The sequence below is a fragment of the Centropristis striata genome, chromosome 11 (assembly GCF_030273125.1).
Source record: "Centropristis striata isolate RG_2023a ecotype Rhode Island chromosome 11, C.striata_1.0, whole genome shotgun sequence".
Lineage (NCBI taxonomy): Eukaryota > Metazoa > Chordata > Actinopteri > Perciformes > Serranidae > Centropristis > Centropristis striata.
Window position 1 is genome coordinate 14,012,979 of NC_081527.1, and position 24,482 is coordinate 14,037,460.

A 24,482-nucleotide genomic window follows, 5' to 3' on the forward strand; every position below is an offset into this window, starting at 1 on the left:
CTGGCATGAAAATCCCAGTAGATCAGCAGTTTGTGAAACACTCAGACCAACCATGTCATGTTCAAAGTCATCTAAATCACCTTTCTTCCCCATTCTGATGCTCAGTTTGAACTTCAGCAGCTCATCTTCACCATGTCTACATGCCTAAATGCATTGAGCTGCTTCCAAGTGATTGTCTGTTTATATATTTGTGTTAACAAGCAGTTGAACAGGTGTACATAATAAAGTGGCCAGTGAGTGAGTGAGTATTTTTTCTCTTTCACTTAAATCACCCTTATTTAAATTTTTATTCCCCCCAAATCTTTTTTTTTTTAATAGCAGTATGGAAAATCCCAATAATTTTATACAGGGAAGTCAAACTTCTTTAGGCTTCATGTGTCATGTGTTAGCATGCTGACATTAGCGTTTAGCTCATAGCACCACTGTAGCTCAGTAAGTGCAGCCCTGCATAGCTGCAAGCAGGACTGTAGACTGTAGTCTTCTTTGCCTGTCGAATTGAGTCTAAAATATAATAGGAATCTGTTTTAAAAAGCCCAACAGGTTTCTAATGTGTGTATAATCTTTGTATATAAACCTTATTTGTGCAATGCTGCAAATCCTCAGATTTTCCCAGAATATAAAGGATGTAACCTCATGTTGTCCTTAGTGTTAGCTGCAGCACTGTCTGCAAACATACAGCATATACAGTATGTAATGAGCATCCTGTGGGATTGGCCCCTATTGAGTTTATCTTTTTTTTCAGTGATCAGAGGCTGTTTGAACATCAGCAGTTCAAAAATAAATCCACACGTGGCCTTGGTGTTGCCCTCATTCTTTGGCTGGGAAGGCATCAAGCTGATCACATTGTGTGTTTTGAGTTGCAAATATTGTCAGATTTACAGCGGAGATCCCTCGAAGACGATCCTGTAAAATTGATGAGGCTGTCTGAACTGTTACGAGGTGCGAACAGGCACAGAGATGAGGCAGCTGGGACAGAACATTATGTGAGTAGCAGCAGCAGCGAAAGCAGAGATAGAACAACCAATTAAGTGTTGTTGTTGTAATGCAAGGACTCCATGTAACAGATGGAAGTCAGGATCCATCAAATGGTTTTTTCTTTGACCCCACTAGAGAAAGGCGCCTCACATAGAGACAGAATAAGTCAATAATTATATTTCCACAAATATAAATAAAACACCCCTGCTCTATAATTAGGATAATTGAGTCCACTTTCCCATATTGTCAGCTGGCATGACAATGAAGCCCATTATTGAGGCAAAACATCATCCAGTAGCTTTTACTCATAAAGTTATTTATCTTTTGGGGCCGAGACTTTTTCAACTATCGCCTCATTATTTTTTGGGATGCAAATCTTGTCCAAATTGGACACATGGCATTACTGAGAGAAACAAATCCCTTCAGGGGCTTTCAAAATTCACTGGAGTAAAAATTTTTATTCTCTTGTGCTGTGTCAGCATGGCACTGAAATGTTACAAACAACTTTATCAACATAAACATGCACATACAAGTAAATAATAAAATATGTCAGATAAAATACATTTGTGTGGTTTAACTGATCACACATGACTACATAGCATATACATGCTTCACCGAGCCGCCCGACCTCCATCTGACTGAGTGAAGGGTTTCCTCCCGAGGGTCCCGAGAATATCAGTGATCGTCCCGGTGCCTGTGATACTGGTGGTGAGAGGATGTGAAGTCTTTCATGAGGAGGTCTGGCTCAGGGTCAGAGCTTCTCCATCATCCTGCACAGGGCCTCGAAGCCCCGAGAGACGGAGAAGAGAGGCAGAGGAGGGACGTCTTGCACTTCATCCATCGACTGCAGAGATCGGGAGGGCACTGAGGGGCAGAGGCATGTTGGAGAAGGGTGACTGTGTGTTTGTGTGAGAGAGAAAAACGTGCAGGTGTGTGATTGTCTACACACCTTTGGTTTGTGTGTAGTCTCCCTGGCTGGGTTGGCTGTAGGGCTCTGGTTGAAGATTTGAGGAAATGAGCAGGGAGAAGGAGAGGAGCAGAACCTGAACATGAAAAAGAAAAAGAGCAGAACAAAGCCCAAGGGAAACAAGAAATGGAGTTAATTTTGCACAAAAGATGAGTGCAGATGCTAACATTCTCGATTAAAAACTTAAAGGGACAGTTCACCCCCAAAATCTAAAATACATATTTTCCCCCGGGCTACACGGTGGTGTAGTAGTTAGTACAGTTGTAGTTTGCCTCACAGCAAGAGGGTCGCTGGTTCGACTCCCGCCTGTGGCTCTTCTTTGTGGAGTTTGCATGTTCTCCCTGTGTCAGCCTGGGTTCTCACCAGGTACTCACAAAGTCCAAAAACATGCAATTAGGTTTAATTGGCGACTCTAAATTGCCCATAGGAGTGAATGAGAGTGTGATTGTCTGTCTCTATGTGCCTGCCCTGTGATAGTATTGTTAAAAAGGCCAGTCTACTTTAATTAATCTCTATTTTTTCTGGTTAGTAGTTCTATTTGTTGATGTAGCTGTCAGTCACGCTGCACTTCTAGCCGTCTGGCCCCGCCCACTGCTGCAGCCGTTTTTCTCACTCTGATCACGGATCACAGACGGCCCTTCACAGACATTAGGAGTGCTAGAAGTTTCTCAGAGTGCTGTGCGTGCATGAAAACTGTGAGTAAACGGCTCAGGACATTTGTGTGCAATGTTAAGGTAGTTTTGTTATGTAAAATGCATGATTTATGGTTGTGCTAACTGTCATGTTTCGTTAGCTTAATTGTTGTGTTAGCTTTAGTGTACAGTTATGCTAACGGTGGCTACTTCTCATAAGTGTGAATAGGAGTTTCACTGAGTGAAACTTTGTTAGTCCATTTATCACGTATCATGACGTTTCTGGAGCTTGTCACATATTTTCTTAATATTGTGTATGAGTTGTAGGCTATACGTTTCTATCTGCATCTACGTGCACAGTTTGTTTAATGTTATGGAGATCAAGGGTTATTATTTCTACATTGCTAGTTAAATATGCATATGAGTGAATTTGTAACTATTGTGCATATTCAGAAGTAATTATTCACAATTCAGCAATGTTTATTATTTCATTTCAGAACCACATTGATGCACTTTGGAAACTCCTGTTGATGATTGTGTGTGGGATTCTGTAAATGGTGACGAAGCCTCTACATAAAGTTCTTAAAGTTAACCTCAACTGTATCTGTCTTTTACTGGACATCCCGCAGCGTGTCTGAATCCTATACTAATCAGCAGTTAAACGGGTGAGGGCTATCATAGCCGACCGTTCAGACGGGTGAGAGCTTCCTAAGGCTAACCGTATTTTTCATGGTCCTTCGAGCCGGATTCAGACTCACAGCGGATTAACATGTTGAATTCTTCGGATGAAGAGGAACTTACTGTGTGCACCAAGCCACAGACATCCTTCACCACAGCCCGTGACTACCACGACCTGGCACAGACGAGGCGTTCGTCACCACCACACACATCACCACACCCACGAAGTCACTACACCGCGGATGAAGATGAGAGGCGATATGCAGCAGGCCACGGTTCATCATCTCCTGTTAGCCAGGCTTCCTACTCACCATCACGGTGGGTGAAAAAGGACAGTTGGGAGATCGCTAAGGAAGAAATGAGGCAGGAGATCGGATACCTCTGTCGTCGGCAAGACGCTTTGCTGTTAGAAATGGCGAGGATGGACATGGATCGTGATGATCATCGACCCCGGTCCAGATATGAAGGAGAGGAGCTGCCGTATCACTCTCGGTCCTCCCCCACACGACCAGTCCCAGCTCACCGGCAAGGCGGATATGAGGTAAGGGCAGAGCTAACCCGACCTATTCCAGCCCCACGAACAAAGAGACCAAACGCTACCCCTGTACACTCAGACAGCCCTGGATTAGAAATGGGATCACAGGGGCAGTTGAAAGATAGGTCATCTCATTCCCAGCAGGACACCTCATATTCACGTCGGTCCAGTACCGATGGTCATAGGCATGAAACATCCAGACAGCAAGACTCCGCTCACCATCGAGACTCTCATCGTTCCTATCAGCCAGAGCGCTCATCGTCCCCCTCCTACCATGGGCGCCCTCAACAGAGATCGCCGAGTCCCCCATCTCAGAGTAGCCATTTGAGGCTGTATAGGGGACCCACTCCAACCATACCAGACTTTACTCATCCAAACCCCAGAGAGTTCTCACGGATGAAAATTGCCCTGGAGAACCTCCTCCCCGACGACGCTAATGAGAGATTCAAATTCCAGATCCTTATGGATCATCTCAAGGTAGAAGAAGCTCTATTGGTTGCCGACTCCTACTGTAACTCAAGGTACCCCTACTCTGATACGATGGCTGCACTTAACAAGCAGGATGGGCAGCCGCACCAGCTAGCACTTCAGCGGATCGCCGAGCTGATGGATGGCCCGAATATTGCCAGTGGTGACATCAAGGCCTTCAGGCTGTTCGCCCTGCGAGTGCGCTCGCTAGTGGGTCTGTTGGAGCAGCTGGGCAGGAACGGTAGAGTGGAACTTGAGTGTGGCTCACACGTTTCAAGGCTGTTGGGGAAACTTCCACATGACTTAAGATCCAGCTTCCGCCGTTTCATCCACCCATATCGGACACCTATTCCCACTCTGCTTGACCTGGCAGACTGGTTGGAATTTGAGATTCAGGTACAAGAGGAGAACACAAGGTTCACTAACAGCTCAAGGAAGGAGATCCTACCGAAGAGTCGAGATCAACGAAAGGAGTCTAAGCAGGCCATCCGGCCAACTACTGTACTTCTCGGCACAGAGACAAAAACACCAGATGCACAGGGAAAAACTCCTGCCACTAAAGACAAAGTGAAAATGTACTGCCCCTACTGTGAGAACGGGAACCACACGCTCAATGGCTGTTCCAACTTTCAGCGGTTAACCCGTGAGCAGAAGGAAAGCTGGGTTAAGGAGAAAAATGGATGCTGGCGCTGTGGTCGAGATCACCATGCGCGGGAATGCAACCTGAAGATGCGATGCAAAACCTGCAACCGTCGCCACTTAATGGTGCTCCATGAGGTCTCTGAGAGAGTTCCTGAAAGGCCAGAGAAAGCTCAGGGCCCCACTGAAGCTGCAGACTCTGTCCTACTTAACACCACCAATGAAGTACTATGTGTTGACAGGCCAGCTGCAGGTCGCAAGGTCCTCTTGAAGCTCAGCAAGGTCTTGCTGCGGAATGGAGACAAAACCATGGAGGCCTTTGCGATCCTAGACGATGGATCGGAACGCACTATCCTTCTCCATGCAGCTGCACAGCAACTTGGGCTCAAGGGACAGTCAGAAAACATAACTCTCCGTACAGTGCGACAAGAACTTCAGGTTCTTCATGGGGCGGCAGTCTCATTTACCATCTCTCCTGCTACAGAACCTAAGAGGCTGTACCACATCAGGGGAGCATTCACTGCAAAACAGCTGAGCCTGGCCAAGCACACCCACCCTGTCAGTGCTTTGCAACGTGAGTTTCGCCACCTTCAGGGATTGCCATTGCAGCATATCGTCGAGGCCCAGCCATTGTTACTCATTGGATCGGATTACCCCCACCTAATCACGCCGGTGGAACCAGTTCGTCTTGGGCCACCTGGAGGACCAGCCGCCATTAAGACACGCCTTGGATGGACCCTGCAGGGTCCCACACAGGGTTTGAAGCATGGTTTCACTGAGCAACAGTGCCTTTTTACGTCCACTCTTCCTTCATCTGCGGACCTGTACAGTCAGGTGGAAAGGCTGTGGCAGATGGACGTGTTACCATGGCGTAATGAGAGGACTAGCGTCAGATCGCGCCAAGATCAGGAGGCCATAGACCTTCTCGAGGCCAAAACTGTGAGGGTCGAGGTAGACGGAGTTCGACGGTATGCAACCCCCCTCTTGCACACCAAGAACATGCCTCAGTTACGAGCGCCAAAGGAAGCTGTGCTCCCACAATTAAGAAGCAATGAGAAGAGGCTTGCGAAGGCACCCGATCAAGCCCAAGCCTATAAGGCCGAAATCCAGAAGCTGGAGCAAGCTGGCTATGTGGTCAAATTAGCGCCTGGTGCTGAAGAGGACACGGCTACTAGCTGGTACGTCCCGCACCATATGGTGCAACATAACGGCAAGAACCGCATAGTGTTCAACTGCTCGTTCCAGTTCAGAGGAAATAACCTCAACGAGCTCCTGCTTCCCGGACCCACACTGAGTCCATCCCTGCTCGCAGTTCTCCTCAGATTCAGGGAACATTCAGTAGGCATCAGCAGTGACATCCGCGGGATGTTTCACCAGGTGAGGCTTCTCCCTGAAGACAGGCCGCTGCTAAGATTTCTCTGGAGAGATATGGAACGTCAAGAACCACCCCGTGTTTACGAGTGGCGTGTCCTCCCATTTGGCACCACATCCAGTCCCTGCTGCGCAACATTTGCCCTTCAACAACACGCCAGGAACAGCAGCCACTTTGGAGATGCTGCCAGAGAGGTAATTGAGAAGTCCTTCTATGTGGACAACTGCATGTTGAGTCTGACTTCTGAGGAGGAGGCCAAAGCGCTTGTGGACCAGCTTCGGAACCTTCTAGCTGAAGGAGGGTTTGATTTGCGCCAATGGGCGAGCAATGTCCCCTCAGTGATCCGCCATCTCCCCCCTGAGGCAAGGTCAGACAGTGCTGAGCAATGGATCGCACAAGGGAAAACAGACGCTCAGGAATCAGCACTTGGCCTTCACTGGCACTGCCAGTCTGACACTTTGTCATACAAGTCCCGATCTCTTGGCTGTCCTCAGATCACCATGCGCATCATCTACAAGGTCTTGGCTAGCCAGTATGACCCGCTGGGCTATATTGTCCCATATACCACCAGGGCCAAGGTGATAGTCCAGCAGCTCTGGGGTAAGAAGAGAGACTGGGACGACCCTCAGTTACCTGAAGATCTACTTCAGTCCTGGAGAAAGTGGGAGAGTGAGCTGCCAGATCTGCCGCAAATAGCCCTCCCTAGGTGTTACAGCAGTCGGGAGATGGATTCTCTCACCAGCACCAGAGATATCCATGTGTTTTGTGATGCGTCCGAAAGGGCTTATGGTGCGGTGGCCTATCTCAGAACAGTGGACTCCAGTGGCAAGGTCGAGATGGCATTCCTGGCTGCTAGGTCAAGAGTAGCACCTAGGAAGCAGCAATCTATACCTCGTCTTGAGTTGTGTGCTGCGCTTACTGGGGCACAGTTAGCTAAGGTGCTCCGGACGGAGCTCTCTCTGCCCATCCACCAAACTATTTTCTGGTCCGACTCCACCACGGTCCTCATTTGGCTCCAATCGGATTCGTGTAGGTTTAAGGTGTTCGTCGGCACAAGAGTAGCGGAGATCCAAGATCTGACAGACCGTGATGCATGGCGCTACGTGGACACCTCAAGCAATCCCGCCGATGACATTACTCGGGGGAAAACTCTTGCCGAGTTAGGCAAGCAGAGCCGGTGGTACCAGGGCCCATCATTCCTACTAGGGACTCCTGAGCAGTGGCCAGAGAAGCCAGTCACTTCACCTGCAGAAGGAGATGAGCTTCGGAAAACCCTGGTCTGTGGCCTCACCACTACAGCGCCGGTCTCAGATACCCCCGAAGCTAATCAGTTCACAAACTTCGGCCAACTCCTGGAGGCTACAGCTCACTCTATCCATGGGGCGGCTGAGGGAAGCCCCTCCGCCAGCGACTTCAAGGAGGCAGAAATATCTCTTCTCCAACGAGCCCAGCAAGATTGCTTCGCTTCTGATGTGGCACACCTGAGAGCAAGAAAGGCAATACCCCGTAGCAGTCGTCTGATTACTCTTGCCCCCGAGTTCGATGAGACCACTCAACTGATCCGGGTAGGAGGTCGCCTGCGACACAGCACTCTGCTTGATCAGGACGCTATGCATCCAATCGTGCTTGACCCCCAACACTGGATCACCAAGTTGATCATCAAAGACTTTGATGAGAAGTTATTTCACCCTGGTCCAGAGCGAGTATTCGCTGAGGTTCGCCGGAAATATTGGGTCATCCATGGCAGGGAAGCTATCCGACGTCATCAGCGAGAGTGTGCTGACTGTCAGAAATGGCGCGGAACCCCCCAGATTCCTAGAATGGCTGACCTGCCCCCGGCCAGATTGCGCCTCCACAAGCCTGCGTTTTACTCCACTGGAGTTGATTGTTTCGGGCCCTATGAGGTTAAGATCGGACGCAGGAGTGAAAAGAGATGGGGCATTCTATTTAAATGTATGACGACGCGTGCAGTCCACATTGATCTCCTCAGCAGCATCGATGCCGACTCGTACCTGATGGCACTCCGACGTTTTGTGGCTCGGCGAGGTAAACCAATGGAGTTATTGTCTGATCAGGGGACGAACTTCAGGGGAGGTGAACGAGAGTTGAAGGAAGCTTTCGCAGCTCTCCAGCCCGAAGTTCAAGCTCAACTCGCCAGCCAACAAATCCAGTTCGCCTTCAACCCCCCAAGCGCGCCACACTTTGGTGGTTGCTGGGAAAGGGAGATCCGCTCCCTCAAGCAAGCTCTACGAGTCACCTTGGGTGCTCAGGCAGTGACAGAAGAGGTCCTGAGGACGGTCCTCATCGAGATTGAGGGGATCCTTAATTCGAAACCACTTGGTTATACCTCCTCAGATATCTCTGACTCGAACCCAGTAACTCCAAATTCTCTCCTGATGGGGCGGCCAGACGCGTCACTCCCACAAGTCGTGTATCCGGAGTCAGAAATGTTGAGTCGGCGGAGATGGAGGCACAGTCAGTTGTTGGCCGACCATTTCTGGAGACACTTTCTGAAGTTTTACCTGCCTGGTCTCCAAGCACGTCAGAAATGGCATACAGAGGCACCAGACCTCCAGGTTGGAACCCCAGTCATGATTGTAGATCCACAGTTGCCCCGAGCACTCTGGCCAGTGGGACGGGTTTCAGAGGTCCTCCCTGGATCTGATGACCGAGTCAGGACTGTGCGAGTGCAAGTTGGAAACCGCACCTACACACGCCCAGTAGCCCGGATTATTCACCTCCCTGCACTGCCTGATTAGGATCTTCTCTAGTTATGTGGCCTTTATGATGATGTGCAGATTTCCCATAAGAAATCTGGGGGCGGCTGTTAAAAAGGCCAGTCTACTTTAATTAATCTCTATTTTTTCTGGTTAGTAGTTCTATTTGTTGATGTAGCTGTCAGTCACGCTGCACTTCTAGCCGTCTGGCCCCGCCCACTGCTGCAGCCGTTTTTCTCACTCTGATCACGGATCACAGACGGCCCTTCACAGACATTAGGAGTGCTAGAAGTTTCTCAGAGTGCTGTGCGTGCATGAAAACTGTGAGTAAACGGCTCAGGACATTTGTGTGCAATGTTAAGGTAGTTTTGTTATGTAAAATGCATGATTTATGGTTGTGCTAACTGTCATGTTTCGTTAGCTTAATTGTTGTGTTAGCTTTAGTGTACAGTTATGCTAACGGTGGCTACTTCTCATAAGTGTGAATAGGAGTTTCACTGAGTGAAACTTTGTTAGTCCATTTATCACGTATCATGACGTTTCTGGAGCTTGTCACATATTTTCTTAATATTGTGTATGAGTTGTAGGCTATACGTTTCTATCTGCATCTACGTGCACAGTTTGTTTAATGTTATGGAGATCAAGGGTTATTATTTCTACATTGCTAGTTAAATATGCATATGAGTGAATTTGTAACTATTGTGCATATTCAGAAGTAATTATTCACAATTCAGCAATGTTTATTATTTCATTTCAGAACCACATTGATGCACTTTGGAAACTCCTGTTGATGATTGTGTGTGGGATTCTGTAAATGGTGACGAAGCCTCTACATAAAGTTCTTAAAGTTAACCTCAACTGTATCTGTCTTTTACTGGACATCCCGCAGCGTGTCTGAATCCTATACTAATCAGCAGTTAAACGGGTGAGGGCTATCATAGCCGACCGTTCAGACGGGTGAGAGCTTCCTAAGGCTAACCGTATTTTTCAAGTATGTTGACCTGTCCAAGGTGTACCGCACCTCTCGCTCAGTGTTAGCTGGGATCGGCTCCAGCTCCCCGCGACCCGATTGCAGCTAATCGGTTAAGGATAATGAATGAATGAATAAATAGTTTTCCCTTGTAGCGGTATTTAAAAGTCTAGTTTGATTTGGAGTGAGTTGCAGAGTGTTGGAGGTATCAGCTGTTGAGATGCCTGCCCTCTCTCCAATATAATGTAACTATCTTCCATTTGACTCGTGGTGCATAAAATGCCAAAAGCAAAAGAATACATTCCAAAAAACTCAACAGCAATGTCTCTTTTCAGTAAATCATGACCCAGTTACTCAAGCTAATCCACAAATCTTTTTGTGAGCAGTTTCATGTCAGCACTATTTTCTTTCTAGTATAATTCTTTCATTACACTGCTCTCAATAATCTGTGGATTAGCTTGATTCATGGTTTAAAGAAAGAGAGAATGCTGTTGAGTTTTAAAAAAATATACTTGTGGGTGTACTGTCCCTTTAAGGAAAGAGACTAAAGGCAAAAACTGTTTTTCATGCACCGGTCAATTTTTTAATTTCTGGCTATTTTGCTTCCATAACACGTCTTATTTCTAATGGAAAGAAAACATTAAAAAATTCGCATTGAGATGTTTATTTGTCTACACAGTTTTGCTATCTGCATCCGTAGATTCGTTCTAAATTCACCAAAAGTTAGCATAGAAATATCCAATTTGCATATTCAAACATAGAGTTGCAAAAAATGAACTGTCTTACTGTAAGCAATGAAGTGGGGAAGTTTCATGGTGATATCTAGTTATAATAGTTGCCCCATTCAGCTGCAGAAAATGTATAGAATTTGACAATATATATCCCTAAAGGCCATTTTATCAAAATGAGTTGTTTTTTTCCCCCTCACTTCAGTCACACATTTTCATTCCTATCTACAGTATATTCTGAAAGAGGGATTTGTTCATTTATTCATAGCCTGATTTGGAGAACATTTTATTCCTCACAACACGAGGAAATTTGATATTCTGTGGCTGGTGACAGTAATTACTGATTTATAGCGTGATAAAAAAGAGATCACAAAAAATCCCAATGCAAAAACATAATTGTCTTAATGTAAGTAATCAGCTGGGGAAGTCTCATGGTGATGTCATTTTTTTTAAATATTTTTTTTTACTGCAGTAGTCAACAGTGGAGCACAGGCAGCGGTTTAATGATGTGCTCAGGCACCGCCGTGTCTATATCTATACTTTAATCTTTTATTTAGTGGTTGCAGATTAAGCTGTCTGAAAAAGTTCCCAATGGTTTGAATCAATGTAATGTTTTGTTTTATATCTCACCAGGATGCAGGTCCCTCTCTGTGTGGTTTTGCTGGAGCTGTTAGGAACGAGAGCCTGCAGCCGGCTTAGCTGCTCCAGCAGATCACTGCAATACAAACACAGACAAAGAGACTGTAAGATTTTCACACAAGGGGCCACAAGTTCCTTGAAATAGAGGCCCCATAATGTCTGTGTCTGTGATCAGAGACAGCTAAAAAGAACAAAAAGAAGAGCAGTGGAAAGTACACAGCCCTTTTCTGCGTTTTGTTTCACTTCACTGTTGCACTCCAACAGGGAAGAAAGCAGTATAATGAGACTGCAGGATGAAGAGGAAGCAAAGTCTGATAACGACATCTGTGGTTTTTAAAATTGGATGGGCTTTGTTTTCTGTACAGTAAGCTTCCTCGGTCCTGATTTTTAAAGAAGTTGAAAGTTTTCTTAACTAGGTCGTCATCTTGTGGAGAGGGAGGGGCAGCGGACCAAATCTATTAAGATCAATGAAGCAAAGACTGGTGTACCATAATACACAACAAAGGCAGAAAAGCTATTTCACCACATGAAAACAAATCCGAGGGCAGAAGAACTGGCAAATAAAAAGATAAACTGAGAAAAAATTATTCATGGTACAACTTCAAAGGGTACTTCATTGGGTTTACTTTCTGTGTTTGTCATTATGCCCGGCAATTCAGTCCAAGACAGGAATTCCAACAATTGAAAAAGGATGCTGAGCTGCGCTTGTGGAACTGTTTTTACAGCTCAATATACCCCTCTCCTCTTAAAGTGACTGTCCATTCATAACTGAGCCACTGTACCTTGGGATGGCTGTGATTAAGGGTGGACAATACCACAATAATATTTGAGGTGGGGGAAAAAATCGATACATCATAGTTTTGTTATATTTTGCCTGGCAATATTATATCATTATAAGGCGGCCAAGTATTGATATTTAGTGTTCCAACGTAGCCGGCTGGCAGTATTTTATATGTATATATATATATGCATGTATACATATGTATATATATATATATATATATATATATATATATATATATATCCCTTACATCCCTTGTCATGATACTATAGCAGATTAAATCTGCCAGTGGTCGTTTATCATCTCAGATAACAGAATAATCATTTAGGTCATTATCTAACAAAAATGATTCCAGCCTTGCTTTTCTCTGTTTTCAGTCAAAGTAAATTGCACATTTTTTGGATTTTGCACTGTTTTTCAGATAAAACAAGCTATTTGAAGAGGTTACCTTGAGTTTTTAGGCATTTGAAAATAACAAAAAGATCAGTCAATAATGGAAATAATCATTAGTTGAAGTTTTTTTAGCTGATTTGAGGTCTCACTTGTTGGTGTCCTCCAACTGCTGGATCTTTCTCTGCAGCGTGAGGTTGTGCGCACTACATGCAGACATCCTGAGAGAGAAGAGAAAGAGAAAAGAAATATAGATAAACCTGGAAAGAAATGGTATCATACAATAATACTGTGTTATGATGTATTGTCTCTCCTTCATTTCTCTTTTTTCCAATATCCGCAGCTGAGTGTTATCTCACACCCCGTTCTGTCATCCACCCCACCCTCAACCCCACTTTTTTCTCCTGCTCTTGTTTCCTCGTGTCACTGTGAGTCATGCTCCATTATGGCCATCTGACTGAGCTGATCCGTGACTGATAATGATACCACGTTGATACGCTCTGCTTGCAGCTGGCTTAATTACCAACAAACTGTGCTGACTCTGCTCACTGTGTGAGAGTGACAATCTCATCATGAAACTTTTGTTGTCAACAGAACTTCAGCCTAATGAGATGTTGATAGCACGCTATTAGATATTTAAAACTCCTTTATGATTATTAAGGATTTTAAAAGTTTTCTGTGTGCACAAAGTTTATTCATTATTTATTTATTACTCAGACTTAAATATTGGTAAAATTCATGTTATATGTTCAGGTGAAAAACATCAGGGTTTCGTAAGTCATTGTTCACCACACACTGGTCACAGCTTGTCCATCTTTGGACCCTGAACTCATTAGTCTGACTTTATTCTGCTCTCTATCTCCCTGATCTCAGATTAAACTTTGGGTTCCAGTTATAGACTGTATAAAAGATGTAAACATAGTCATCACGTCTGGAACGTAAGTGCCAGAAACCTGCATTCTTTCTAATGACCAGCAGGGGGCGACTGCACTGATTGAAAAAGAAGTCTCTCAGAAAATTACCCTTTATTCTCACTGGATTTATTACCTCAGTAAACATTTTTCTAATGGCTTTATGGTCTCTAGTTCCAAGTCTTCTTCAATTCATCATGATGTTCATTTTGTAAATTATGGTCCCTTTTAGAGTAAAAAAGCCATTAAATAGCAATTTAAAAGCTGTGAACTTTCTTATGGGTGTTATCAAAGTCAAGTCAAAGTTTATTTCTATAGCACTTTTAAAACAACATCAGTTGACCAAAGTGCTGTACTAATATAAATATAGCAGTAGTTAATACATTCAGCAATAAATATGAACTAAGATAAACAATAAACCATCATCAATAAAACACTCAATCAATAAAAACATAAAAATAAAATTAGGTGTCACAGTGCGTTTTCAGTTAGTTAAGGTTAATTGCAACATTTCAGTCACTTAAAAATCCTCTTGTTCAGTGTTCGGTTCAACTAAAAGACACTATAAAGAGACAGCTGTTTGATTTTTTGTATGCTTTTCACGAGCCAAACTAACCATTCCAATTAATAACTGTTATATCACCCTTTGCTCCTTCTTAGCTCCTCCCTCTTGTCCAAATATGGACTGTTCTACATCCAACAGAAACAAGATGGTGACGTCCAAAATGCCTCAAGGCTTCAAAGCAGTTGTTCCTAAACCAGTGGGTGACATCACAGTGGCTACATCCATGTGTTTAATTCATTCTATGGTCCTGGCCACTGCAAGCAGCCTCAGATAACAATTTTGAGATGAATCACTGATTTCATGTCTTAGGGTCCAGTGGTGCAAATCATCACAGGCTCAGCATCAGCAGGATCAAGCAGTCCTCCAGGGAGGCTGATGAATAAACCTGGAAGGGTCTGATACACAGAGTCATGTGGGGATACTGCTGCATTGCCCTTGTTTGAGGAGTCTTTCAACATGCGAATCAAAGTACAAGCTCTACCACTCTGCATTGTTTGCGGAGGTGTGATGAGGAGGAAGAGCCAACGCGGAGGATGCAGGACGGATTAACAAATTCAGTGACAAAGGCTGGCTGTGTGATAGGGCTCATTCTGCACAGCCCGGAGGAAGAGGAGGAGGAGGAGGAAGAGGAGGACAAAACTGAGCTCCATCTTGGCACAACCTCCCACCCCTCTGTTGTGAGATGTTGCATCCACAAAACATCTTCAACTTCCACTTAATCCCACTGCAGCTGCAGCACGGAGTGAATCAGCAGCATCCTTTGAGCTCCTTTGAGCTGCTGGCAATGAAAGTATACAGTGTTCTGTCCAGCTGACCACAGATCAGACAACAACAGCTCACAGCAGCACTGTTTTTGTAAAATGCTCTGATTTTGCTGGAAAATCTTTACTTCCTGAGACTATTCAGTCATTATATAGCGTCATGCAAACGTGGGCATCCCTAATCAAAATGCTTGAATACCAGAGTGAGCAGAACGTGACCATTTGGTACAAAGTTAAACATGACACGTATCTTTATTTTAAAGTAAAGCTGCAAAGGTTTATGGATTAATTGGTTAGTCATCAACTACCAAATTAACAGCCGACTAGTTTGATCATCGATTAATCGGTTTACATCATTTTTAAGAGAAAAGAAGGCAAAATTATCAGATTCCAGCTCAAATGTTATTTTTTTCTGGTTTTCTTTTAACACTTTATTCTGAAGTAACTCCGTGTTTTCTAAGCTATCCGGCTGTGGCAGCTGTTTCTTTTGGTGTTAACAGCATGGTTTCCTCTAAACGGTCAATCAATGCAGTTCACTTCCACCAATAAGATGAAGGCTACAAAAAAAACTCTTTCAACTATGCACAACATGGATTTTTTCCCCATCCAACTGTTCATCAATAATTTTTATATTTTTAAAATAAATTCACAACCTGTAGCTTATGTACACCTGAAGGTAAGAAAGGCTCTGATGTTGTGATCAAAGATGGATCGATTAATATTTCATACATCTGACCTCAGGGCTACACGGTGGTTAGCTCTCTTGCCTCACAACAAGAGGCTCGCCGGTTCGACTCCAGCCTGCGGCTCTTCTGTGTGGAGTTTGCATGTTCTCCCCTTGTCAGCGTGGGTTCTCACCAGGTACTCCAGCTTCCTCCCACAGTTCAAAAACATGCACTTAGGTTTAATTGGTGACTCTAAATTGCCCATAGGTGTGAATGAGAGCGTGATTGTCTGCATCTATGTGTCTGCCCTGTGATAGTCTGGAGACCTGTCCAGGGTGTACCCCGCCTCTCGCCTAATGTCAGCTGCGATTGGCACCAGCTCCTACAACATGAGTGCGGACAAGTGGTTAAGGATAATGAATGAATGAATGAATTGTTAACACAACAACGACAAAGAACCTTTCTGACTTCTTCAATGTTCGTTGATTTTAGAAACTTCACAAGCTTTTACGGAGCATTTGGCCTATGAATTCCTTCACTTCATTTTACCGTGGAGATATGCAAGAAAAACTGTTTTCTTCAAGTATTCAAGGTAAACGCGGTGAGTAATTCATAAACAAACATTTATTTTGGGGGTTAAGTATTCCTTTCATAACCTGATCTAACATGCGTGGTTATTTTTGCTTGAAAAATCTGCACTTTGCCTTAAAAGCAGCTCTTCAAAGTTAGTTATTCTGTGATCCACATTTTTATCAGTGTCAAGTGTGTGTTGAAAATGTTAAAATAAATATGAAATATCAGTAAAAATAATAATCTTCAGGGTTAGTTTTGGCAACATCAGTGATGAAATCACTACACTGAATTCCCCAGATATCAATTAACTTTGTGTACAGCTCTCTCTGTGAAGCCTTTTCCTCTTGAAAAAGTTTCTGTGAGAATCTGATCTGTCTTGGCTACTCAGCCATGACAGATACCACTCAGCTCTTAGACTTTTCATTCCAAACACACCACCTCTGTTGCTTTGAATTTTTCTGTTGGTCCTGAGGAGCTTTTTCAAGAAAAGACTGAATTAACACCATGTTTCAGCAGAAGAAAAGTTCTCGTGAAGTCTGCCTTATCAACCATGATACCAAACAGCAAAGTGTCTTTTTTCTTTAAAAATACTCCCATCCCATCCGTGCAGCAGTTATTTCTAAAGTTAATTAAGTGTAGGACAAAACAGGCTCATTATAGAGTGCTTTATCAGAGCACAACAAATGCCTACAGATAAAAGTTTAATTTTCTGGGCCAATGTTTGCAGAGATAATATCATGTTGTTGAGTAAGGAAGCAGCCGGCTCCTACCTTCCCTCCAGACTATCAACATATTCCCTCTTCTTCTTCCGACTTTCTTGAGCTGAGCGTTTGTTGCGGATTTTCCGGCGGATCTTCTTTAAAACCCTCTCTTCAAACTTGTCAGGGTGATGAAACACATGGGAGGATAGGGACAAGAGAGAATGAAGAAGAAAGGGGTAAGTGAGGGGAAACTGGGTTGGAGGGGGGGCAACTGGCAGAGGTTGTGTAACTGGGGATACAGATTTAGATTTTGATGCAAGCATGTGTGTTCCAGAGAGACGAGGCAGTGGATGTGCATGGTGAGTGTGTGTGTGCCCTACATACATGTCAGTGTGTTTTGCTCATGTACCTTGGACAGGGGCAGTTTGCTGGATAGGTTCACCCCTTCCTTCGCCAGAAGCTTCTTCTCATCCTCATTAAGTACAAGCTCCTGTAGGGAATTCTGGGGACATCGCTGCGCCTGTGAACCAGATGGATAGAATACCAAGTTAAAGTGACTCTCTGGGAAGTTAACCAAGAGGAGGCACTGGAGTGAACCATTTCATAAAATTCTGTCTATATGGTGCACAGGGTAGTCTCTTGCTCCCTGAGTGGGACGGGTCACCACAAAAATGTCAAATTATACATAGATGCAGTGGACCGTACAGCTCAGATTTTATTTATTTAGAGCACTGAGGCTGAAACCTTTTTATTTCAACCTCTGGGACTCTCAGGGGACCTGGAGATCCCAGCCCACATTATATACTTGAATCATGAGAAACTAAAAGGCCTTAGGAATGGGAAAGCCTGACAGTGCCATTTTCTAATGGGTCCCTTGACCTCTCACCTCAAGATATCGTGGTGCCCATAAGTCCCATAAGCAGTATATGCTGCTTAATTCAAATCCAATGCAGTTTGGAGAAAAAAACATGCAGTTGTTATTTCCGCCTATTTTAAAATGGTGTATTTGAATATTTCTGCATAGTGTCTGGTCTCTAAAGTGTATTGGAATTGCATAAATTGGGTACGATTGGAAAGCTGAAGCTCTAAAGGTCCGTTGTACTTAGAAAGTTTTAGAAAATGTTATTTTTCCACAGAAATGTTCCCGTCTTTTCTCCTTACTTTCTGTCCCGAGCTAGAGAGCAGCAGGTCCTTCACTGTGAGCGTCTGACTGGAGGATGAAGGGGACGTTTGGTTCTTAGTGAGGTAGTGTTCAATGCCATACTGCTCGTTGAGGTCATCTGACTCCCAGCCTGCAGAATGAACCAGAAAAACTAATAAAACAGCAAGTGATGATTCACAAAAATTACCCTCGTATGCCATTCAAACAAAATGTAAAATTTAGGCTGCTGCTTTTGTATCGTGTGGGCCCTCTGTGGCTGCTGCACCCTGCTGTTCTTTTCTCTGTTGTTTGATATCTCTGTAATGATGGAGTTTACTCAGTCCATTTCAAAGTAGTTTAGTACTGAAGAGGCAATAATCAGCAATGTGAAAGGGGATTATTATTCAAAGGGTGCCCTCAAAAGATTCACGTGATGAATTGCTGCTTTTATCCTTTTATAGCAAATTATTTGCTCTCTGAAAGGACCCTTAATTTAACCCTTGAGGCTCAGTTAATAGCTGTCATTATCCTGCTACAGAAAGCACAAAGAGACAGCTCACACTAAGGGGTTGTGAATTATTACCCTTGTCCACCTTGTTCCTCTTTACATCTTGACCTTTGAAACAATCTACTGTGTCACAACTCACTCTGAAGGTTTAATTTCCTCTGATGTCATCAGTATAAACTGCCAATTAGTCTAATAATAATTTTCCTTTTTTCTGCAAACCCTATCTTACCTAGATCAATGGAAACATCAGACGTTTTTGCATTTGTTGTTGGATGGTTCTGCAGAGGTGCAAGCTGAGGAAAAGACTGTGTATCCGATGCTGGAAAAGCTGTGAAGAAGGGAGGGTGAAGACTTTCTCTGGGATCTGTCAGGGCGTCCTCGTTGATGCCGCTGTCGGTGGTGCATGGTGACCACAGGGGGGACGCTGGAGCCGAGGAGGAGTCGCTACCACCCAGCAGGGCGTCCAGGAAGTCATCAGCAGTGCTTCCCTCAGGGCTCAGGCTCTGAGAAGGAGGAGGAGAAGGAGGAAGAAGAGGAGAGGAAGAGGAGGAGGAGGAGGAGGAGGAGGAAGAGGAAGATGAGGAGTAGGAGGAGGAAGAAGAAGAGGAGGAGCAAGATGAGCAGGAGGAGGAGGAGAAGAGGAAGATGAGGAGGAAGAAGAAGAGGAGGAGGACGAGGACGAAGAGGAAGATGAGGAGGAGGAGGAGGAGGAGGTAAGTATCATCCCATGACACCACTTCTGCTGGATAGCCTGGCCTAATCAGATATTCCCAAACACAAGCACAGACAAGAATATAAACACACCAGCCTTTCAATTCCTTGAGCTCATTTACTCGGTGCCTCGGTGCTGTCAGTCACAGTTGCCACCATTCAGAAAAACACAATGGAACTGAACCTCCTGTACGTCCAAATATTCAGCTCAGCAACACATGATGCTTGTTGAGATTACAGATCACGCTCAGATTTTCATATTGAGATTTGAGGTTTGTCCCCTGAGTGACTCCCCGAAGGAGCGAACTGTGCAGAGTGAACGCCATACTCACTTCATGAATTGTGATAGACCAAGGTTGGTTGCTGTGGCAACCAGTGGTTTCATCCGTGTTCCTGAGCAAGAGGTCGATGATGTCCATCCCACCGTGCTCCTGAAAGGAATAACTACTCTGAGCGATGGGTTTGAAGTGGAAGTGTTCCTCGATTTCTTGGAGTAAAAACTTTATCACCACCCTGTGTGCTCTCACAGCTTGTTTCTGAACAACATGACTCATAGGTATGAGTCATATTGTTTAAAAGCTAGTTTTTGTACAATATGACCATAAAATCTGACTCACATCTTCAGTTAGGGTGTTGCAAACGCAGGTTACACAATGACACACGAGCCTTAGATAAAGATGTTTTGAAGGAATACTTCACCCTTGAAATAAGTATCAGTTACCTTGAATTTGTAAAGAAAACTTCCGGAAAACCACAGTAAACCAAGACTCCAAAAACTGAGAAAAATCTTAATGAATTGAAGTTGATAAAGACCACATTAAACAGCAAAGCGTTATCAAAACAACAATATACATATAGTCTCACACAACTCATGCAGTATGATCCAAATCTCATTTATCCAGTCGTATTCTTGGTACATCCCAATCACATAATGTTTCACTCAAATCTTACTATTTACAGCACTTTCCTATTAACCATTACATTCTTGCACAGGTATGGTACTAGTCTGTGCATGAGAAGTGTTTTAATAGTAAGATATTGGCAAAAATGCCATTTTTACTATAGTTTTTCTCTTGCTAAGACTGTTTATTAATCTAGATTGTTCTGCTGTGAGTTGCAGAGTATTGAGCGTTGTTACACCTCTACCTGCCCAGGGACTACAAAGGGAGAATGCAGAAAACCTGGTGCAATTCACCGTTCCTTATTTTATACAAGGTTGATGTTTGATTGTGTACTGTCCCTGTTTAAATACATTTTAAAAAATTAAATTAATATTGGCTGCAGAGTTGTCTGCCTTCTCGCAAATGTAGTAGAACTAGATGGTACTGTGTTTGTTTGACAAAAATATACATTTAATATACATAAAATATACATTTAATACTCAACAGCAATGTCTCTTCTCACAAATCATGACCTGGTTACTCAAGATCATTTTTAAAAAGTTTCCTATAGGAACTTTACTACAGAGTTGCCCATAAAGTTGTAATAATTTTGTTTTCAGACACAATCCTCTGTTAATTGTGGTTTCATGTTCATTGTGATATGTTTGGAAGATGTTGATTAATAAGATGTTAATTAATAATTGATAATAAATAAGTTTTGAGTGTCACAATTGTTTCATGGAAAGAGGTAAAACTTGCTGTGCAACATGATGAAAGAAAATAGTCTCACATGAAACTGCCAAAGTCTCTCTGTCTCACTCTCACTCACCAGAAATAATCTTGAGTGATAAATAAAGATTCAGATAAGAGAAAAAAAAATATTTCGAGATAAACGTCCCTTTAACCCTCCTCTGAGTTCGTTTCTCAGGAACAGCAATAATGTTCCTGGGTCAGTTTGACCCAGGGCATGTTTAATCCCAATAAACATTGTTTATATCTCCTTAATAAATCCATTACTAACTACATTATTTATAATATTTATAGATATGTATGTTTAGTGCAATGGTGTTCTTTACCTCTCACAGATATTGGTTCAATGGGGATAATTCAGTTGTTTTTCATAATAAATGCATGTTAAAAATGTTTTTATGTACATTGGAAAGACCTACATATGAAATACGGTTTAATATGGATTTACATTACATTTATTTTATATATATATATATATATATATATATATATATATATATATACATATATACATATGCATTTGTCTTTTTATGAAAAAAAATACAATTACTTATTTATTTATTTTACTTTTTAAAACTTTGAAATGGGTCAATTTGACGTACGCAACATAACAGGAGGGCCTATTTATTTTAATTCGTTAGAATTATGGAGGGATGCGAGAAAAACAACATTTTCATCACAAATTCAAGGTAACACTGGGTTAATAACTGATATATTAATAAGGGTGAAGTATTTCTTTTAATTAATACACATTTCTTTAAAAGTGTTTTTAAATGAATGATTCTCTTCGACGTAAATCAACAGTGATCACACGTCTCTTACCTTGTCTGCATTCAGCGTCATAATTCCAACATTAAAGCAGCAGCTTATTAAATTACAGTGAAACTATCGAGCAGGAAGGAAAACACACAGCTAGATCAATATGTTGCTCTCCGTGGCTTTAACGTGTGGGAGGAATGAGCCTGCTGCAGGGGACAAAGTTGAAAGGCCAACTGTAACCCAAACCCAGCTGATCACTGTCCAATCAAGTGTTCAACAGACAGCTGAGAGAGCCAATAAGAAGGACTCAGTGACATATTGATTAGTCAAGTGCTCACAGGAGCCAAGAGTGATGTCATCATGATAAGGATTTGATTCCTAGTGTGGTTTCACATTCTGAGTGTTGATTTTAAGTTGTATTTTTATTGCTGTCAAAGGCAGAAGGTGAAGGGAGAGATACATTTAACTTCATCTGTCACTGTCAGTAGAAAGTTTATTTGAATAGATTTTTGCCTGATCCGTCACCCAGGGTGATGCAAACATTTTTTTTCAGTTTCTGAATACAAGCTGTGTGCTTTTTTTCTCTGTGGATTGAGCATTTTGTTACTTTCACAGTATTTACAAAGCACAGAGGCCTGATTTTAAATAAAATAAAGACAGGAAAATCTTACTTTTAAATCATTTTGATACAGACTTTCATTGTCCTCAGCAGATGTCCCCAGTGGGGTTTAGGCAGGCTTAACAACGCAGTATACAGAAGCCCCCCCCCCCCCCCCCCCCCCCAGATGTTTATTAACAATGAAGGAAATACAGGCATTCAGTAGACAGTAAACAAGACATACAAAGAAAAATGTCAGTTACAGTATCTGTAGAATTAAATGTATATAAAAATAAAATAACATAATGAGGCACATAGTGTATAAGGTGATTCCCTTTATATCATTCTGGGGTTTCTGAAAATAAGTTTTTAAAGTGTATGAGAGTGTATTCACATTTCTTATTTGACATCAACTCTAAAGTTTCGGTGTAAAATTTAAATTCTATTGTGAAAACACTAAAGATAGGGAGGGATTTGGAAAACTTAATCTTGTGGATGTGAAACTTACCCATCAGAAGCATTAGATTTGTTATAAAGCATAGTATACAGTACAGTCATCTACATATGGTATGTAGATTGATGTCATTATCATCATAATCAGTAGCCAAGTGGCCGTACCTGCACTATGATGTTTTTCATCAGTTCTTTATATTTAAATCGATCTTCTGCAGTTCTTGTTGCATTATAAGATGCCATATTCGTCCAACTTGCAATATTTGGATTTCATCCTGCGATGCAATGGAGGACGCGGCCATTGTTAACCAATGACCGGGATGGCGATGACCGATCCGATGTGGTTGTCTGGTGCAATCATCATAAGTGTTTCAATAGACAAGATAATCTGGTGGTGTCCATATCCTCTCCAGATGTGGAGTGCCATTGACCCCTGATGAGCTCACCCGGGGTTGCCAGCAACTCAACAAGCTATTCAAGGCAAGGATGCTTATTTCCTTGAGGTGTTAATCCACCCGCATACCCAAGATTGATGTACATTACGTGAAAACAAAGGTAACAACCTCAAATTTCACCCTGACATTTTAAAACCTGCCTACGGGTTCTCGTCAGCTACAACAGCAACGGAGAGAGACTTGTGTATAAGACGAGGATGGGGAGTTGTACAGTAACATTCTGGGAATGGGAAAACACTCCACACACACACCGTTGCAGTTGAAGTTGGAATAATTTTGTTTTCAGACACAATCCTCTGTTAAGAGGATTGATTAATAAAGTTTTGAGAAGATATAAACTTTATCTGTCAATAATTGATCACATTGTTACAATCTTTTCATGGAAAAAAATGTTTTATTCCCACTTTTCTGAGAGACCTTGTATCTAAACAGACAATGACATGGCAGCAACTCAATGTATTTAGACATGTTGACATGGTAAAGCCGAGTCGCTAAAGTTCAAAGCGAGCATCAGAATGGGGAATAAAGGTGATATAAGCAGTGGTAGAATATAACTGAGCTCATTTACTCAAGTACCGTACGTAAGTACAATGAGAGATACTTGCACTTTTCTTGAGTATTTCCATTTTATGTAACTTTATACTTCAACGCTACATTTTGAGGAAAATATTGTACTTTTTACTCCACTACATTTAGCTGCCAGCTTTAGTTACTAGTTACTTTTTGGGTCAAGATTTAACACAAAAACATGATAAAGTGATTAGACATTTGTTTTTTAATGATACCTCATAAAAGTATATAAGGTAGTTAAAATGAGCCCCGTCTCTACAAAATTAAAATGCTGCTTACATAAATGCATCAATATAAATAATGTAATAATATATTTAGAATAAATAAAACAATGTTGAGTGGGTTCATTCTGCCTGACAAGTGCTTTTACTTGTGATAGTTTAAGTACATTTTGATGCTGATACTTTTGTGCTTTTGCTTCGGTAAGTTTTGAATGAAGGACTTTTACTTGTTGTGGAGTAATTTCACAGTGTGGTATTAGTACTTTTTCTTAAGAAAGGGATCTGAATAGCTCTTCCACCACTAGAAGAACTGCCGCTCACTGGACATTTCCCAGTGAGCGGCAGTTCTCTGGGCCAAAAAATGCTTTGTTGATTGCAGAAGTCAGAGGAGAATGACAACAGTTACTCAAATTACCACTCGTTAGAACCAAAGTATGCAGAAGACCATGACTGAAGGCACAACACGTCCAACCTTGATAAAGATGGACTACAGCAGCAGAAGAGCACACTGCCACTTTATTAGGTACACACTTCACCTAGGCGGCCCTTAGACAGAGTGATCTATCGTTTGTGATATGCCTGCTTTGTTTACCCTCACACTTACTCTTGTTGAACATGAAGACAGTTGCAGTTGCTTGCCGTCCCTTGACTTTCACACCACTTCACTGAGTGAAATGTCTCAACAGATTGATGGATTTTCATGAAATGTTGTTGCCAGTGGACATCAAACAAGCAGAAAAAAAAGGTAGCCCTTTCACACATTTTAGC

At 42.7% G+C, this 24,482-nt stretch overlaps 1 protein-coding gene across 2 annotated transcripts; it reads right to left on the reverse strand.

Annotated features, from left to right (window-relative positions):
- Positions 1 to 1,425: 1,425 nt before the first annotated feature.
- On the reverse strand, positions 1,426 to 21,603 carry LOC131979825 (cyclic AMP-responsive element-binding protein 3-like protein 3-B). 2 transcript variants are annotated; one of them, XM_059343870.1, is made up of 10 exons: positions 21,481 to 21,603; positions 19,360 to 19,458; positions 18,546 to 18,819; positions 17,829 to 17,959; positions 17,077 to 17,187; positions 16,737 to 16,843; positions 12,644 to 12,712; positions 11,312 to 11,396; positions 1,925 to 2,018; positions 1,426 to 1,839 (listed from the first exon to the last, which is right to left on the reverse strand). In XM_059343870.1, exons 1-10 carry the CDS (start codon positions 21,499 to 21,501, stop codon positions 1,727 to 1,729), a joined length of 1,104 nt encoding a protein of 367 aa, XP_059199853.1. In that variant the 5' UTR covers positions 21,502 to 21,603; the 3' UTR covers positions 1,426 to 1,726. The 2 variants fall into 2 exon arrangements, with proteins under 2 accessions (XP_059199853.1, XP_059199854.1); XM_059343871.1 differs by lacking the exon at positions 19,360 to 19,458 and having other exon boundaries at positions 21,481 to 21,551.
- Positions 21,604 to 24,482: the final 2,879 nt, after the last annotated feature.